At 44.7% G+C, this 19,595-nt stretch overlaps 1 protein-coding gene across 1 annotated transcript in view; it reads left to right on the plus strand.

Annotated features, from left to right (window-relative positions):
* Window positions 1-19,595, plus strand: part of LOC105278246 (probable G-protein coupled receptor Mth-like 1) — a 132,262-nt gene that overhangs the window by 97,514 nt on the left and 15,153 nt on the right. Inside the window, exon 5 of the mRNA XM_011337208.3 lies at window positions 12,530-12,714. Within this exon, the coding sequence (XP_011335510.1) occupies window positions 12,530-12,714 (185 nt within the window). The remainder of the gene's footprint in view (window positions 1-12,529; window positions 12,715-19,595) is intronic.

Consider the following 19,595-nt stretch of genomic DNA (forward strand, 5'->3'; position numbering starts at 1 on the left):
TGCTCCAGAGATCGATCTGAGAGTTCGATGAGCTACACATGGTATCTGTAAGACACTCCGTAAACGTTCACGAAATCGTCGCTGTCGGTTATCAGTCTAATTCAAAGCAAACGGTCCTGCATAGACGTTGACCGCAGATCCGCAGAAGCGACGTGCAGTTCGATCGACTGGGTGTCGAAGGAGGGGCAGGCCCCCTTTGATGGGGCACCATGCGCGCCCGACGGTGCCATTCAACCCGGGATTCCACCCTACGACCCGCCATTTACACCGAGGGATAGTGTCGATGTAAATGGCCATTAGACCGCCGTGCTAACTCACAAAACCCGTGTACGCGCCAGCCCCCGATTGGCCGGTAGCTGATTTTCCTCGACGATCGTCGCTCACGAGATCGTCACTGTCCGGGATGCCGCGACGGTGATAAATCTATAACGCTCGGTCATGCTAATCGATCACGGGCGTAGACACGCGCATTTGTCGCGTGACACGAGCATTTTAGCGCCGCGCACGTGCTCTTGAAATATTATTGCCATCCGAAATTGCATTAGAATATTATAACGCGACCGTCGCGTTAACGTGAAAATTATTAGGGATTGAAGTTTTCCCTGTATGGTATATTTACAAGAAAATCGCATTTTATGTAATTTAGTAATCGATATGATGTATTAATTTAATGAAAAGATATATTTACGTTCAAATTTGAGCTGTTTTCATGATTCTCAACAGCGTTGTAGAAATTTATTAGAATTTACACGAGAGAGAGTTCTAGGAATACCGTCAGCTTTATTGGACCATTGTTCATCGGTATCTGCGCAATTCTCCAATCGCAGCTCCGAAAACTTTCCCTGGTCAAAACAGTCATTGATCACTTTATTTGCTCTTGTTTTCTTCTCATCTCGCGCAAGAAAATATTTTGGAACTGCGCGAAAAATAAAAATTAAGATAATAATATAAAGCGATAAAAGGATGCTACGTTATGTTCTTCTTTTAGTTATTTATTTCTTCTAATTACTGTTAATCTCAGAGCCATAATGGCAAACCAACAATAAAGGGGACTCCAAATAACCGAGATCGATAGAGTCGTACCGCTTGAAACGCGTTTTAATGACTTTCACCGATGAAATACACACCACAACGGTCGATATCCATAACGCAACCTAAACAACACTGAAATAATTATCCCTCCAGTTCCGACCGAAGCGAAACTATCACACCCTTAGAAACTCTGGACATTACATTCTCGCGGTGCGGGCGGGAAACCTCGGATAGCGTAAACTCGTCGCGAAAAAGGAAAAACGGAGAGGAATCGCCACCTGCCCGTTCCTCTGGATTCTTATCCGAGAAACCCGTGTCACTCTCTATGGGAGAAGGAGTAGACGCCGAGCAGGCAATTCCGCGGAAAGGAGGCCGTTCTGGGACAATAATTCCGCGGCTGTGATCGAATTATACACGGGCGGGAACTGCCGTTGCCGCTTCTGTCGTGCCACCCTCCTCGACTGATCTCTCTCTATTTCTCTTCCTGTCTTTCTCTCTCTCTTTCTTGGCCCCCCGCCACCTCCTGTCGTTCCCTTTCATCCGCCATAAACTCCGATGCACCCGCAACTCCTCTCGGCCGTTACCGCGCTCTCCACTGTTCCGCATTTGCGGCCCTTCATTTGCAGATAACCACTCGCGGAACCAGCGAACAATCAGCCGTGTCCTAAAGTGCATCCCTCCATTCGTTTTCTTCCTTTCTTCCTTCCTTCCTTCCTTCCTTCCGTTTTCTCGACCTTGTTTGCTTCATCCGAACCGCCTTTTCTCATGCTTCCTTCCGGTCTTCCGCCTGGCTTCTATCAGGCGGCACGCAGGACAGGATTGAAGAGAGACCCGGAAAAAGGATAGTCGGGATTACCGCGATTTGCCGACATCGAGCTGGTACCGGGAACCACAGAAGGCAGCTATGTAAAACCGATCCGTGCACATTTCCTTCACCAAATCTATTCTGAAAGTAATGTTTCATGCTTGCTATACTTCTTTATTATGTGATGAGGTACATTTTATGTATATGGTGTCTCTATAAAATAAAAAGAGAATTATGAGAGAATAAAAACAATATAATGTGTAACGGAAATTTTAATATGAAAATTTTTGAAATTTAAAATCATATTTTGATAAAACGGGATGTTATAATGTACCGGTAGGCAAGAGGAAACAGATGTATCTCGCGGAACACATGGCCAAGTTCAGGGTTAAACAGAGACTGTGTTGGACGTCGTTACCAGACATGCAGGAATAACGAGGGCTGTTGCGATAGGACTTGGGGGTCTGTTTCATATTTGCTTTTCATACTTTTTATGTATGTAACATGCCTAATTAGCCAGTACTTTGTTAGCTTTCTCGGAAGAATAAATAGAAATTCTATTAACTGATCTCTCTCCCCAAAATCATATTTATTATTACTTGTTTCTACTTGCAATTTTAATTTATATAAATATATTTATATAAATAAAAGAGATCGACAGAGAGAAAGAGAGAGAGAGTAATTATTCCGCAAGCTTTGTATTTTGGTAATCAACGACAATAAATCTCAAGTTCCGCGAAACATCGTGAATCATGGGAAACGCGCAAAATCAAAGCGAGTGATGCACTCGACGGCCGTGAATCTCAGATCGTAAAAGCGCGGTCATAAATTCGTGATTCCGCTTTTTCTCTCTCACATTACATGTATAGATATCTCTCTATGCCGGTTGCCCGGACGATTTTATATCTGCGATAAGAGAGAGGGAAGCCGTTGTTCTCGAAGATCGATGTTCCGGTGCGCGCCCCGAGACGAGAGAATGACACCGCATAAATTCTCACCCTCGTGCCGGATAACGCGGGATGACGTTTCGGATTCTGCCCGCCCCTTCGTTTCGCCCTTCGAAAACCAGCTGTACTCGAATCGAGATCTCGATGAGCTATGTCTTTCATTTCCTTTCCCCCGGGGCCTGGAGTTTGGCAGAGGCTTCTCTCTATCCACCTGCTAAATAGACAAGGAAGAATCGATTGCGCCGCGGAGTATATTCTCAGTATCATATTTCTTGGGTGGATCGTCAATAAATCAACGATAGTTGATAGTCGATGGAGATAACGATATCGAAGTTCGCTGCAATTAATTTTTCACGAGAGATTGGAGATCGGAGCGCAATGTGAAGATCAGTCGCGTATCCATGGCTGGGAATAACGATTGCACGCGCTACTTTTCTTCCTCTTTAGTGCGATGGCACGTGGTGAAGATGGTTCGATTCTGCTTCCTTGGGCGTCGACGTTCTAATAGCAGGATAACCGCTCGACCAAAGGAGGAGAGCAGTTGTCGTTCCGGCAACTCCCGGTGTTTGTTTTCCTTCTGGTCCCTCCTGTTTTTCCTCCATTAGCGACTTTACCACCCTCCTGCGCTTGTACGGCTTCCTCACGACTCTCCCTTGCTCTCACACCGTCTCCCCCGTCGTTTTCTTCGGTTACCCCACGTCAACAAACACCTGACAACTTCCCGTGACTATCAGCGGAACGACTTCTCAAGAAGTTGTACCTCGTAGACATCGTGGCACCCCCTGCGGCTCCGTCCCTCGATTTGCTCGCGTATAAAATCCGCATATCCTATGCGGAATTGCCTCCTATCTCTTTCATAATACACCGCGGCATATCAAGCAGTCTCTTTCTTCGATGGCTACCTATGCTTGCAAAGACGAGAAAGTAGCATGTGTTCTTCGGTAACTCCGGAAAGCTCTGATGCATAGTATGGTGTTGCACGCACTCCAAAAGTCACCTATCATTTTTTCACATAAAACGGTTTTTCTACCGATGCACTCTGCACAGAATTTCAGTTTTATTTATTAAGCTTTTAAAATTGCATCATCGGCCTTTCAAATTAAATTTGTCACCCTTCAGCTGTACACATTTTGAATATTTTTCACTTGTATTTCTCTTCCCCTGCGGGTATGAATTAATATTTAAATTAATAAATATTCCCGCGGAAATAATTTTAAAAATTATGTTGATCGTTAAATATTATCACGAGCATTTGGTGGAACCCTGTGATAGTATTTTTCTACATAATCTTTATAAAAATCGCGATTCGAGATGAAAACACACAGTGGAACGATCTATTATTGACATCTCCGGAATTCTGAAATCCACTTTTACGCAGACGATAAAAATATATGCATATTTTCGTCCGTTCGTCGCGCCGCGTTTGATCGCGCGGGAGGTGACACGTCGCGCGTGGATTCCACGGAACTCCTATTTTTAAAATGTCCCGCGCACATTATCTGCGGACCATGTCCATCAAGGTCGCGCGGATCATCTTTCCTACCGTTCGCCCGCGATACGTCCAAAGACGAAGAAGAAACCGGCGAGAGACCAGACTTCCTGCCTCGTCTTCTGCGTCTCTGATTATGCAATGGCATTCCTCGAACCAGTTATGCCAAGGACGCATACCGCTCGGGTACGTACGTTTCAAGTAATCCCCTCCGTGATCATTAGATCGTATCGCGGTAGGATCGACGCTGATCCTTATAAGTGAAAGGGGCGACGATCAGCGGCGTTCTGAACTACCAGTGGAGCAGTTGAGCAACCGTAAATGTGGCGAATGAGATTTTCCACGCAGGACTGGTCCCGGAGTCACTGCCAGACTGGACAAAGGGCTACATTGTCAGCAGCATCGTCGCGGCCGTTTTTCTCGCTATCAAACCTGTGCTGTTTGCGCAGCTCGTTGCCCTATGAGATCACCAAGCATGCTTGGATTTTCAAGTATGCTTGGAAAGGCTCTCGTAGATCTTTTGTTAAACGTAGGGCAATAAGAAACTGTTATTTAACGCTTGTTCATGTTTCATTGTCTTTATACTGACGATTATGCACGTGAGCTCCGCGAACAACCGTTTCCGATGTCTTTTCGCTCGTTATCTCCCCGTCTATCTCGCGGATCGTAGGCGATTGCGATTCTCCATGTTTCACGGAAGTCGAAGCTGCCACGATCGCGAAATAGGCCTCAGCACGCCCTCTTCTTGTATCCTCGATTGTCGTCGATTGATTCAAGACGGAGAGAAAGAGAGAGAGCGAGAGAGGGACGAAGGGAGGGAAGGGAAAGGTGCCTAAGGCCACTTCTTGCCGAGCAAGAAAGTTTTCTGTTCGTGCCGCACGCGATAAGTAGTAATGACACGTGAACCCTTCCGATAATCACCATCATTTCGTGATGCTGCGTGATACAGGCCCAGTGCTGCAACTTGGATTCGATCACGCTGCCTCCGGAGATCGCGAGCGAGTCTATGAGGATTTTTCTTGCAATGTATCCGCGCGTGGGCATTGCTTGTGTATATTGTTACTTATGTTTCACGATATCTATCGTTTCGTATATCAAAAAGTATATTATTGAATTCAATAAAGGACGATTTTTTACACCTACACGATAAATTCTGACCCTATTTGTCATTGTCGAAAAACGTTTGTGCGCGTATACGTGCTTAATACCAGTGAGCAATGATTATTACCATCTCGCCACTGAAAGTTATGCAATTTATTCCGCGCCCTACTCTCCGCGTTCATGAAGCACGTTCCGCTTGGAATTCTCCCAGGCCGGACGTTATATATTTAAGAATATAAGGAATTCCACGCTAGAGCTCGCAGCCCTTTCCTTCGATGCGGAAGAATTCCCGGTACCCTCCTTCTTCCTGCTTCTTAAATTACTATCCCGCGATACTCGGCCGCAGCAACGCGGGAGAGCGGCATTCGAGAGCGATCGCGCGGATGAGTGGCGGAAGCTGGGAAGCGCAGACAGAGCAACGGACGAGACAGAGAGAGAGAGAGAGAGGGAGAGGGAGAGAGAGATGGCTGAGGTATTCTGCGGCGACAATAGTAAACCCCCTATCATTATCTTCCTTCCCACCGCCGTAATCGACGTCTAATTCAGGAAGTGCGATATTGATTATCCGGAAACCAGCGACAACCCATACGCATCAAGCAACAAGCGTTCGCGTTGCGACGAGGACGCGTTCTCGCGAGGGATCGCTCGGACCAATCGAAGCGACGACGAAGCTTCGAGAGGCGAGAGGCTTCATAATTGTCACGTTCATGGCAGCCACGTTGATTACCGCTAATTAAGGCCGACTTCTTGGATCGTCGTTCGCTCGTCTTGACTCAGACTCAACGTTAATGTTTCGCGGTATCTCGCGGGTTTCGTGGATCATAGATTCAGGACGATTCAGGCGAGTCGCGATAATCGAGAGCACTCTTAATCTCTCGGCGGGCTAAATGAATCGTAAATTGATCATGTGACGCTCGAGGGATCCAGCGAATGGGACCAGGATCGCACAAACGATCACGCATTCCCATTAACGTTCCCGTTCCCGAGCAGAGGATTCTCACGACGCGAGCTAACGTGTTTCAATCTGACCCAGATGCAGCGAGGAGATCGGATATAGATACCTGCGTTGGTGCAAAGAGTTCGCATAGATTTGCATAAATTATCTACGCGCATTGGGCAATCCCCCTTCGACTCGTCGTAATTTATGGTCCATTCGATGATATCATTCCTCGATATCTCGATGCTGAGAATAAGATGTGCCGGCGGCGCATCGCGGGGGCGTTGATAAATAGATAGGTAAATACATAGAAGGAAGATCGATCGATCTCCAGATTAGAAGGACGCGCAAACAGGTCGGGGATGCCGAAGGGGTGAAGGGGTTGGACAAGGGATAGATGGACGCTTGAATCGACGGTGGATGAAGGGTGAAGGATCCGCATTTTCGCGTCTCGGCGGGAAGTTTCCGCGCGCTTAAGAGCTCTCGAAACTTTTCAATAAAGTGTAAGTTACTTTCCATACGTCTTGAATGACAAAGTTCGTTCCGCCACTATCGTTTTTCGAAGGAATTTAGCGGCGCCCGGCCAGACGCTCTCGAGTGTTGTCGATAATCATCTTTGATGCGCTCCGGAGGCACTTCCGGCGCGTTCTACTTGACTCGTAACAAGACTTGCGCATGAACGCGGAAATCAGACGCGAGAGAAACGCAAGTCGCTTGAGAAATGCTGTTTTCGTTGAAAGGAATAAGTTGCTGTACGTTACACTATTTTGGGTAATTATTTAGTTTAACGGAGCAACCTCGGATGACTTTGACCTTGACATATGTTGTCACGGTCACCCTCCTGAGTGACCTTCAAAAGATTTTAGCCGTCGCTCATTGTTTATTAAAAAGTTATTAACAAAAGAAGTTTAATGATTTTGCACGAATTTTCAACTGTCCACGCGAAGCAAGGACTTGAGTTTGACATATATTACAAAAGTTACCTTCCCGAATAACCCGCACTAGGTTTCATCCGTCGCTCGTTGTTTGTTAAAAAGTTATTAACAAAAAAGTTTAATGAATACAGCATAATTTTACGATATCATATACGTTTACGAAAGAGTCTATTTGATGGAATTTTACCTTTAAATCAGAAATAGGTTTGGGTTAGGTTATATTTTCCGAAACTGGAGCCCCGGACACATACGCTCGTTTTCAGCCCGCTTCGCGGGAGGGCGGGGGGGGCGGGGCAACGCGTTGCCCCTCCCCCCCCCCGCCGGAGCCGGTGTTACAGATTTCACCGTACAGATTTTGATCACCTGGTACACGGCACGGATTCTGGCGGGGAGGAGGGGCGAAGCCCCTTCCCCCCGCCCTCCCGCGAAGCGGGCTGAAAAACGAGCGTATATGTGTCCGGGGCTCCAGTTTCGGAAAATATAACCTAACCTAACCTAACCAGGTTAGATTAGATTAGGTTAGGTTAAATCACTTTCCTTCCTTCGTTCATATTCGTCGTTTATGTCTTTCAATATTCAAAATAACTACTATATTTTCGAAATTTCTTTTGTTAATAACTTTTTAATAAACAATGAGCGACGGCTAAAACCTTTTGAAAGTCACTCAGGAGGGTAACCGTGACAACATATGTCAAGGTCAAGGTCATTCGAGGTTGCTCCGTTAATCTAAATAATTACCCTATTTTGTAATATAATATAATATTTAGCACAAAATAATAATTTTCTTGCAATTCTCCGGTAACTTCCCGAGACAAACAAATACCTTGTAACAGAGCTTGTTATAAACAAGTTGCAGGTATACGTTACAGAAATTGCTCGCCAGTAAAAGCCGCGATCACATAAATCGAAGATCAAGGAGAGCAGGATATCGGTATATTAATTAAATAACTTCGCGGAGTGAGAGACTGCTCTTAAGAGGCAAGAATATCGTTCATCAGCCTACTTAACGGACACCTTCGCATGCTAATAAAGCGCGCGCTTAGCACTTCGTTGCGAGAGCGTTTTCTGGCGCAGAAACGTCGACGTAATAAATAATATCTCCGTGTCCATCTTATGTTTCCACGTAACGAGCGCTCTCTCGTTATACCTTTTCCATGGGACACGGAGAGTCCCGGGGTTCGGTACGTACCTCTAACGGCTGACACCGCCGCTAATTGCCGTCCGTATAATTACCATATCGGGGAGATAAATATAACGCTCTTAGTTTCTACGGCCGCGAGACAGCGCGCCGGCGTTACGTTTGCGCCGTTTAAAGTCCCCGGTGCTTCCAGAAAGATAGCAACCCGGTAAAATACGAGCTCCGGAGATTCTAACGAAGTAATCTATTTGTCGGCGAATCTCCGTGCGCCTTGTTTCCGTAAACGTTTCGATCCTTCGCGCTTCTCCGGACCCGTTTCGAGAATGTGTCTCCTGCGAGATGAAGAAGATCAAAGCGCTCTGTACGCGTCAGCCTACAATGTACAGAGGAGAGAGGAGGAATTCGCTAATACCGTCCGTTAATGTTGCCTGTGCAATATGGGCTTTTAACGTTGCGGTCTGAGATTTTGTCGAGCCTCGCCTGTGCTTGATAGTTCCTGGACTGTGAAAACTGCTACCGTCTGATCGATGAGACGTTATTTGCATTCGTGATGTTATCCTTTCGAATTTATGCACGTGGTCGTAACGTTAATTTTCCACGACGTCGTCGTTCGCTTCCTGCTACCTTTGCCTTTGACATCGCCTTTGAAATTCTGTGTACGTTGACAATTTCGAGATACATCTTAGACGCATTGTGACGGGACGTTTGCAGTATAACAACCTGCATGGCATGAATGCCATCGCGTCTCGTGTGCCCCCGCGTCACGACGGAAAGAAGTAATATCCCGAAGGAAAAAATGATCATAATAAGACCTACAGTGCATTGTAAAGCCCGTAATGGCTGTTATGGAGGATCAAAAGATTAACAATAGCTACCTGACGTCTATTTAATAACCGACTTCGTTATCTCAGCTTTACGACCGCGCGTGCATACCGGAACTCTTTCACCGGCCGGGCACACGAGATACAATTACACAATGCGCGTTTCTCTGAGAACACTGTTGGTTTTTCGCGCAAATGAGCCTTCTCTTTGGAGTAGGACTCATTATGTCGCCGAGATAAGCAACCCGTATCCCTCGCGCGCGTATCGAAACCGGAAAAGTAAGCTGCGCGCGGATGATCTGTCCGCCGCTGTCATCGTCGTCGTCATCCTCGTCGTCTTTTACATAATTACCCGTTCTGAGAGCCAGTCCTCGATTAACTGCCGACTTATTCGCGCACAAACGTGTCCGCGCGTACGAGACGGCTGCTGCATTCCCGCAGTGGACCTAACAGTCCGCTAATTTTCCCGACCGCGATTTAACGTCGTATCTCACCGAACCCTGGAATGCCTCCGGCTCCATTTCCACGAGGAAGCGGTCAGGGTGGAGAATTATCGTGGCGCCGGCATGCCGTCGAAGCAAGAGACGTCGCGGTCTCCCGCGCGCGCGTTCGTCTCTTTCTTCTCTTCGGGGTTTGCTCTGCTCTTCTGGCCGAAGGGACCAAAAAGAGCTAGAGTGCAAGAGAGAAAGACAAATAGAGAGAATTGTGGAGGAGGACGGTGCATACCGGTCGTGGCGACGCCTAATTAGCGGCGCCGGAAATGAGGCGTTGGCACTACAAAATTAGTATCTTGAGATATCCACCCCCACCTACGTCCGCCCGCCGTTCCTCCCCTCGTGGAATGCACCCGCATAGATTTCCCGCGCGTCGGACATCTTCATCGTGCCGAGACGGACCGAGAGGTAGTCAGATCGCGGGAAACGCTTCGTACGATTTGTCAAGTAAAGTGCCCGTGAACAACTGTCATCGCGTACTCTCGACGCGGAACGACGCGCTGAGAAAAAAATCGACTTGCGATTAAGAAGAGAATTCATAGATGAAGGAGATAGCGGATCCGAGAGAGACGCGCGTATGAATTTTTCATGGGAAATGTGCTTTATAGAGAGAGGAACGTGTGTGTGCACGTGCGCATCGCATAATAACACTGTAATTGTATATTCGGATTTGCATTAATATTCATAACGTTATGTGAGACTATCGTGTGATATCTTTTCGCATAATTGCAAACTCTATTATTTATAATGTTGTACGCTAACAAATGCACATTTAATAAATGTAACTAAATATGAAATGTGATAGTACGTAACGTTGATTATCGTGCACATATTATTTGCTCGTTATAAAATAATCCGAAACGGGCCCGGGTCCCGAAAAATGCTGACGCTTTTACTTTTCAGCCGGATATGCTCCCGGGTTGTGCGATACGCACATGCGTTCGAATTAACTTCAGAAAAAATTTATGTAACGGGGTGATTCGGAGCGGACGTATAAAGAGAATATTTAAATGAAAATGTCTGTCTGCGCGAACTCATGTCACTTGGTTACAAAGCTTTCCGCTAATGTAACTGCGTTTTTATTCTCTACGTGAATCGCGAATCACATAAAATTACCCACATTAAAAGAATTACTCTAACAAAGGGTTGCATTATAAAATATAGTTCAGGAGCATCGCGCTGCATCTATGGAAAGAGCTAAAAATATATATTGCAGGACGTATATATATCTCTTCATTTTGTAAAATATATTTCCAGAGAGGATATACGATATATTATACAACGTTATATATTTATTTATTTTCTTATACTGTATATATATGTATTGGGTCGTCCGGAAAGTTCGTGCCGAGTTTTAATAGATGGCGTTGGAACATGTCTGAATATATCAATGTTATTGAAAACATACGATTTATATACATATGCTTAAAGGTGACATTTCAACGCATCTTTAGGAAAAAAGTTGTTTCAGATAAATTGATTCGTGTCAATTTTGTACTCTTTTGAAGATGGAAGAAAACAAAGAACATTTTAGACACTTGATGCGTTTCTATTATCGGAAAGGCAAAAATGCCTCACAAGCAACAAATTCGATATGTTCTGTTTACGGAGAAGGCGCTTTAGCTGAAAGAACCGTACGTAAATGGTTCGCTAAGTTTAGAGCTGGTGATTTTAACCTTAAAGACCAAGAACGCTCGGGCAGACCCTCTACTACTGATGATGACCAAATCAAGACACTGATCGAGAATAACCCGCGCTACACGACACGTGAATTAGCAGAGATACTGAAAATATCGAAAACCACTGTCCACGATCATGTAGTGAAGCTTGGTTACGTAAGTCGCTATGATGTATGGGTTCCGCATAATTTGGCCGAAAAAATTTAATGGATCGCATTTCCATCTGCAACTCGCTGTACAAGCGCAACAAAAACGTACCATTTTTGAAGCAATTAGTGACGGGTGACGAAAAATGGATCATTTACAACAATGTAGAACGAAAAAGATTCTGGGGTAAGCGAAATGAACCAGCATTAACCACTCCGAAAGCCGGCCTTCATCCAAAAAAAGTTATGCTCTGTGTCTGGTGGGATTGGAAAGGAATCCTATATTATGAGCTCCTACCACACAACTAAACGATAAATGCAGATAAGTACTGCTCGCAACTGGACGAATTAAAGACAGCGATTCAGGAAAAACGTCCAGAATTAGCTAATAGGAAGGGCGTCGTGTTCCATCAGGACAATGCCAGACCTCATGTTTCTTTGACTACCCGACAAAAATTGTTGGAGTTTGGCTGGGATGTGCTACCTCACCCACCGTATTCACCAGACATTGCACCTTCGGACTTTCACTTATTTAGGTCTGTGCACAATTCTCTTAGCGGCAAGAACTTCAACTCTTTGATCGACATAAAAAACCACCTTGAGGAGTTTTTCGCCGAGAAACCTAAGAAGTTCTGGGAGAATGGAATCTTCCAGTTGCGTGAAAGATGGACAAAAGTTGTGAAACAAAACGGTGCATACATAAGTCAATAAATATTTATCGACATTAAAAAATGTTGCCTTTGAATTTTCCTTTAAAATCGGCACGAACTTTCCGAACGACCCAATATATCTTTTTTTACCGTAAATTATTTTTAATAAAACTGTTGCAACTGTTGAAAATGATAACCTAACAATTTAACTATTAACGTATCTGTATCTATCGCGAATTGGTCGATGCACCGCTTTGATATTTTATTTCACCACATTTTCCGCAATCTGACGTTTCCTTTCCTTGCGATCGCTGCTCCTGATGTTAACCGTACCCTCGTATCCTTCTGCTTTCAGAGATCTACGACCGGTGAGCCTAGAAAAAGGTCAAGAGACCCTCAGGCTCAGGATATACGCTTGCTACGCATGGGGTGGACCTCTTCTGATCGCCGGATTGGCGGCCCTCGTGGACCATTTTCCACCTGATCCGGAGTATTCGTTCTTGAGGCCTCGCTTCGGCGAGAAACAGTGCTGGTTCTACGGTAAGTTGTCGTCTCGATGAACCCCTTGTCATTTCTGCGTGAACTATCCCACGGAAAGCATAAACTCGCCCTGCGCATCGCTGCCCTTTAACTATCGCGATCCTGTCAGATTTGCATCTCTCGAAATATCAGGGAACGCGACGGCAACGACGCGATATTTTGAGAAGCTGACCAGAGGAAAGTAGGACGGAGTACGAGAGCAAAATGAAAAGCAAATCGGCATTTCGATTTCAGAAGTGTCGTGCAGATTGACGCCAGAATTAAATTGTTAAACTCTGCAGTCATGTCCTGTAAACGACTTAGAATCGATTCTTCCTTGAAAAAGATACCTAACAGAATCCCGATGTCGGTTGGATCAACGATGTGACGCGCGTAAACTGATTACCAGCGAGGAATATCAATTCCATTCTGTAATGAATATCGGACAGCTCGCGATGCTAAACGATATGCTGATTTGTGTCTCTCGATTTAGTAACGCGATACGAGACAAACGATGTACGTATATATATGCATCAATGTGACCGTACAAAACTGGTGCACGCCTCAATTAGATAGAGCAATGCGTCTGTTATGGCTAGCGCAATGATGCAATTGGGGTGAATTGCTCGTCGGACGGTATAGTGCGAGCTGTATCATTGCTTTAATTAAAGTCGTGGCAACGGCGCGGCTATAATCCACGAACACAGCTCCGGTATCGTCTATGATAACGTGCTATGCAATACCAAAATGCACAATTCTTGCGATTCAAAATTACTGACCGGATCGACGGGAATTATTTACAACCGCGTCCGCTTAATTAATAACTGCAGAACACCACACATTGGCATCCCTTCAGACTGGATCCGCGCCACGGGAAGCCTTTTGCCATTTCCGTTATTGATAAATGATTCAGCCAGTCGCGAGCCGAATAATCGATCACACGCGCAGACGATTAATGTCAACGGCGGAATGCGCCCCATCCCCGCGAATCAATTCGTTTTCTTGCTGTAATTAAAGTCGATAGCGATCACGCAGGAAGACACGAGAGACCGCTTATCGAGCGATCTATTAAGAACGGCTGTCTTTTTTCTGATCGCGGTATCAATGTTTTCATTTTATTTATGTGTAAGCGAAACATCTGCGCCGCCAGATTACTCGTTCGATACACTGTATCGAGAACCTGCAAGAAATGAATCAAAACTCGAGAAGATTTTGTTCTCGTATTCGACGTTGTCTTTTCTCCTGCGGCTCCGAGAAATTAATTTAAACTTTCCGATGTGCGTGTGTGCACGTGTGCGTAATCGTGATTCAAATTAAAGACAGTTACCCCCTACTGTAATAAGATATTGATCTGATAGATAATAATGGAGCTTATCATCGAAAGTAATACGTTGCGAGCAGACCGTTATCCGGCAATCCCTTGTGATCCGATTATTCCGCCAATTAATAGAACTGGTCATCCGCGCTCTCGGAGTGCCGATTAAATTGGTTTTGTTAATCGATCGGTCGTGTCGAATTAATTACTAATGAAGCACCGTCGACCGGCACTGACGCAGACAACGTCGGAAAATAAAATGATATGGATGTAGCCGTTATTACGCGCGTGTATTCACGAATGATGGATCGTTCCTGCAGTACGTTGTTTTTTTTTTTCGTTAAAATCGTTGCTTTGATTGCTCCGCGAAGAAGTCGCACGAATAATAATTGAATCTGACAGATGACATTAACTCGATTGATTGCGTTAACCGGTTGCTTGAAAACCTGGCTGAAACAGAGTACCAAAACGTGTTAAAGTGAAATTTGCATGAGAGGTTTGTTTCCATTGTTCAGAATTTATACAGAATGTATCGAAAATCCATTTTATAAATACATGAAACTATAATTTATTTCAACATCGGCAAATTAATATTTCTTGAATTAATAATTCGGAGAATATCTACGAATCGAACTCTGAGAATACAATTATGTATATAGTGCGCTTGTGTTCTTTACTCACGGATTATAACAAAATTATTTAACATTAGGAAAACATTAATGAAATTTTTATTATATACAATACACATACAGAGAATATAAAGCGCGGATCTAAAGCTTTTGTCCTGCAGAAATCGAAGACATGTATTAATACATCATTAGTACGATTCAGTGGCAGCCACTCACAACTCGCGCAAGAGGATTACGCGCTCACTGAGACGTCACATGCAAACCTCGTATGATTTCCACTCGCGGGAACATAATTATCCGTGCGTACAAATAATCGATTATACACTAAGGAACAAAACAGCACTAGCTGCATCGGCTTGTACACGGTAGCCCGCGCGCGCGCAGATACTTTCGTAAGAGGATTACGCGTCAGCCCCGAAATATTGTATTTAAGTATGACGCAGGATGGCTGTGAATATACGGAAGATCGATACCCCGCACCAAGCCACCCTTAATACCTTGAATCCCCAATAATAACCAGCGCGCGCGCGTCTGCAGCCCGCTTGCGAGTCTCTCGCTGAACGAGGGATAATAAGGCACGACATCGTAACGACGGTGGATCTTTATTCGCGTGTCGGGTCGGCCGTACGGTCGCGGGTTATTTAACCAGCCCGGGTAATCCACATCCCGTAATCCCTGGGATGCCGCTCGCCATCGCGAAACCCGGCGTAGATGCGCGCTGCAAACACACGCTCGACGGTGTATTAATTCCGCTTGCTCGCTACGTCGATCCATCCGGTGACCGTGCGCTCGCGTGCGCCGCTGATTAATACTTACCTTTTACATGCCGGATCCACCGCCACTGCCACCATCACCACCATGGATCCACCGTACCCTGTCGCGACCAGAGATTGCAATTACAACAAAACAAATCGTTCGCCCTTGCTGTGCGCACTCTTCCTCCTCATCCGCCGCAATCGCGCAAGCGTGCGCCGCATGGGCCAATTTTTCCCTTCGTCAAAAAAGAGACAGAAAAAAAGGACATCAAAGAGCTGACGGGAATAATAATTATCGACGCCTCCTGATTGCACGCGCGCTCGCCGGCCCGCGCGGAGCGAACAGCGCAAAGCAATAACCATGAGATGAAGTGGTACCCTCGCGGATAGCAAAAACACTGAAATATCTACAATTATTTTGATAGTGTTCACACGCGGTTTTTCCTTTCGGCCATTTTCTCACCCCTCGATGTTCGATTCCACTTTACGCGACAGCTCCTGACATTTTCTCTATGGAGCACCACAATGTCACGTTCCAGAAACTGTTGGTCCATCCTTGTTCGCCGTGTAATCCTGAAGCTTTTCTATAAGAAGAGTACCTGGATGCTCACAAGAGCTACACCTGGCGGATGAAGTCGTCCCGTTAAATCGGGATAATGGTCCCTCAGGGGAAGAGAACTACGACACACAATGCTGCTGCTGCTGCAGGAGACGAAGGGGGTGGTCGCCCCCTGTTCGCGACAAGCAAGCAACAAACGCCGTACTCCATAACGGCGTAGGCCGAGACGAGATGGGGTAGAGAGATAAACCCGGCGCCAGCCAGTCCAACCCCGTCGTGCGAAACGGCCGAAACACCCTCCTGCTTCCCTTGGAACCCCGACTCGCGGTAATAGGTATGCGTGTATGTGCGCTTAAATGGGGCCCCGAATGCGTCGTTCCCTGTGTTTCATCGCGTTTATGTACGCCCCGCTTTTCAAGGTAGCGTTTCAGCCCCGCGTCGATATGCGAACGGCGTCTTTTGCGCAGTTAGTCGATAACATTATCAGGAGAGATATGCAAAATATCCCAGCATTGTTTCACGTCAACGCTCAACTCAGATTACTCGTTTAATTTGAAGGCGAGCGGCTTCTCCGAGAAATTAAAGGAGCTGCTACTGCACTTTGGAGCAGCTCTATGCAAAGAGATAGCAAAACCATACTTTCCTTCCCGTTTTAACGCCCGACCCGGACCCTTGATCCTGACCCGCTGATCTTAACTATGAGTTATGGTGGTAATTTAAGCGGATTAAGGCTAGGCGCGCGAGTGGCGTAAAATATTATGTGGGGGTCGCGTGTCGTTCGCATCATTGATTTATGGCAATGAAATCATACACGAAATTAAAATGAACAGTGGAATCTCTGACGGTATATTACTATTCTTGCTACCACTATCAGTTTGATATATAACTGCGTGCCGCCCGTGAGAATTCAGGGTTATCCTGATGACCCGCCGAGAACAGCCAAGCCAAGTTCACCACGTGGAACTCTCTTCGCTTTCTCTACACGTACATGTATATTTGAGATAAAATATTAATATCAATAGACTTGAAATTGTGTCTGCGAGTGATTACTCCCAAGTGGCGCTTTTCCAATAATATGAGAAACAGTACTTTTCACAGTATTTATATATATATATTTTTGTCAGTAACAATATTCCATTTTAAATTGCATATTAATAATAGTAACAAATTAGGAGCAAGGAAATTGTTCAGAATTCTCATCCGCAAAAATTACGTCGCACTTATATTCATCGCGAATCGATAGAAAGCACATTGTGCTTTTTAGCGGGATTACTAAATGGGGAGAATCGAGGGAGAAACGACGATGGTACGATAGCGCGATTGTACGATTAGGATAAACGGAATGGTAATGAAATGCAGAGGGAATTATCGAATGCTAAAGAGCCGCGAGAGTATCCCCGTACAACTCTTATCCCCGAATCGCCCCGAATCCTATTTTATTTATCAGGCAATTTCATTTATTAGTCTTCTCAAGCGGGTGCAACGAGTTTGAAATTCAAGGAAGCAAGATTTTATTTAAAAAAATACATTTATTAAAGTATATTTGTAAATTCTTGTATATACAATATCATGAGCTCAATTACACGAGAAAAAGAGAAAAACATAATAACGTGCTTGTGTTACGGGAATATAGAGACCGCAGTGACGTGACACAAAAATGAAAAACTTCGAAAACTCGGGGAAAAAACCGTGCGAAAAAGATCAGTGACAACGCAATGCTGCGCTTTGCGATTGATCTCGTGCAACGTTTTCGAGCTAATCGGATTTGACCAACGGTGTAGCCGTAAAGTATCGAACAGCACGCGCGGACATAATTCATTTATGTTTGTTATAGGTTGCCGTGGAAGTGAGATATAACTCGCGTAAAACAGCTATTGTTGGCGACCTGCCAAACCCAGCAAATATAGACGGCGATCTCACTCCCGCAAGATCCGAAAGCCGGTCCCGTCGCGGTTTATCCTTCCCCCCTTTTTTTTCTTCTGCTCGTACTTACTGACTTTATCTCCGCTTTTATGGTGCATCGTCGCGTATTCTTATGCCGCGCGACAGTCTCGAGCGAGATGCACAAGCTGAAAATATATCTTCACTGGTTTTACGCGTTGATCGTCCCGCCGAGACAACCAACGTATTGTAGTCTGACATTAAATCTTTCATTGGCTCCTGAAATCTGGAAGAAAAAGAATCGTCCACCCATAAATAAATATTATAGATTCATAATAAAATATCACTTTTCGTCTATTCATTCTTTTGGAGAAATATCCAGACGTTCACGTGATTTTTTCAACGACAACCATTACAAAATCTTAATAAATATTTTATTAATTTGCATAAGCTTCTTTCACATGGTCTCAATTTTTATTCTTATCTTTATCGTCTCCAGTTTTATAATTTTGTCATTTTCATCGCACATCACGATTAATATTAATAATTATATACATGAGATTTTTTTCTCAGAAATCATGAATTTTTATGATCATCATTGAAATCTTTATTGAAATCTTTCTTCAACATGGGCTGAATGCACCATACATGTCTCTTCCAGTGAGCATAGATCAATTTCTAATAAAAATGCCGGTATTCCTATTCTTCTCCCATAGTTACAGTTCGCGCAAGATTCGGCATGCCTGATAGAAAAACTTTGTTGATGCCAGACAGAATATACGGCGAGACATCGGATTTCGTCGCGAGGCTGGCTCCGAAAAAGTTGATGAATTTCGGCATGGCGCAACCGCGCTATGTACGGACATTGCATTTCGAGGTGCGCTTGATGAGCAGCCGGACGAGAAAGAAGCCAAGAGAGTCGGGAAGAAACCCGGAATATACAAGTTCGCTTCTCTGCATACGTTTAATATTCCCGTGCCTTCCCGGCGGACATTGGGATGCAAGTTAGCTCGGTTATCCGAGCAGGACCCGCTACACGATGTTCCGAAAGTTTCGTGACGAGCCGCTAAAGTTTGACGTTGAGTTCCCGTGGAAAGCTCCGGGTTCCCTCCGTCCACGGCTAAAAATCTCGATTATTCCAACTGGCAGCAGATCTACCCTTCCGCCCGATGCACGCGAAGCACGAGAATACGCGTTGCGTAGCAATTAACCAAGAGTCACCCGCAACAATTATGCTTTGGGATTCGTAGAAACTGAAACGTGTCTAAAATACATCATTTAATATTCTCGATAAGATTTTGTTTGGATGTTAAAAATACATAATTTAATACTCTTGATGTTTCATGTATTAAAAACTCATTTGTTTTATTAGTATAATATTTTATTGTATTTAATCATAATTATATTTGATTGTATTTATAAAACATCTGTAAATATAATGTTTCCATAAAATGATAGAATAAATTCCGATCATTTACGTTGCAAACATGGAGGGTGGGAAATATACCTCTGAAGAATATTTTTATGAAATGTACACGTGCGTTCGCTTTTGCAAAAACCATTCGCGACGATTGCTGATAAAAAGTTACGAAGCTTGAATAATGGACCACGCGAAATCCCCGTATTTGGTCGTCAATTCGTCTGCAGTTCGCTGCAATTTTTCGAATCTATGTCTGTGTAATTTTCGCGTTTGCGCTTTTATTTCGCCGTATCCGTAAGCCATTGCGTGTTTGTTGTTCGTGCATCGCGTTTATTAGTTGATC

Source organism: Ooceraea biroi, chromosome 10 (genome assembly GCF_003672135.1).
Source record: "Ooceraea biroi isolate clonal line C1 chromosome 10, Obir_v5.4, whole genome shotgun sequence".
NCBI lineage: Eukaryota > Metazoa > Arthropoda > Insecta > Hymenoptera > Formicidae > Ooceraea > Ooceraea biroi.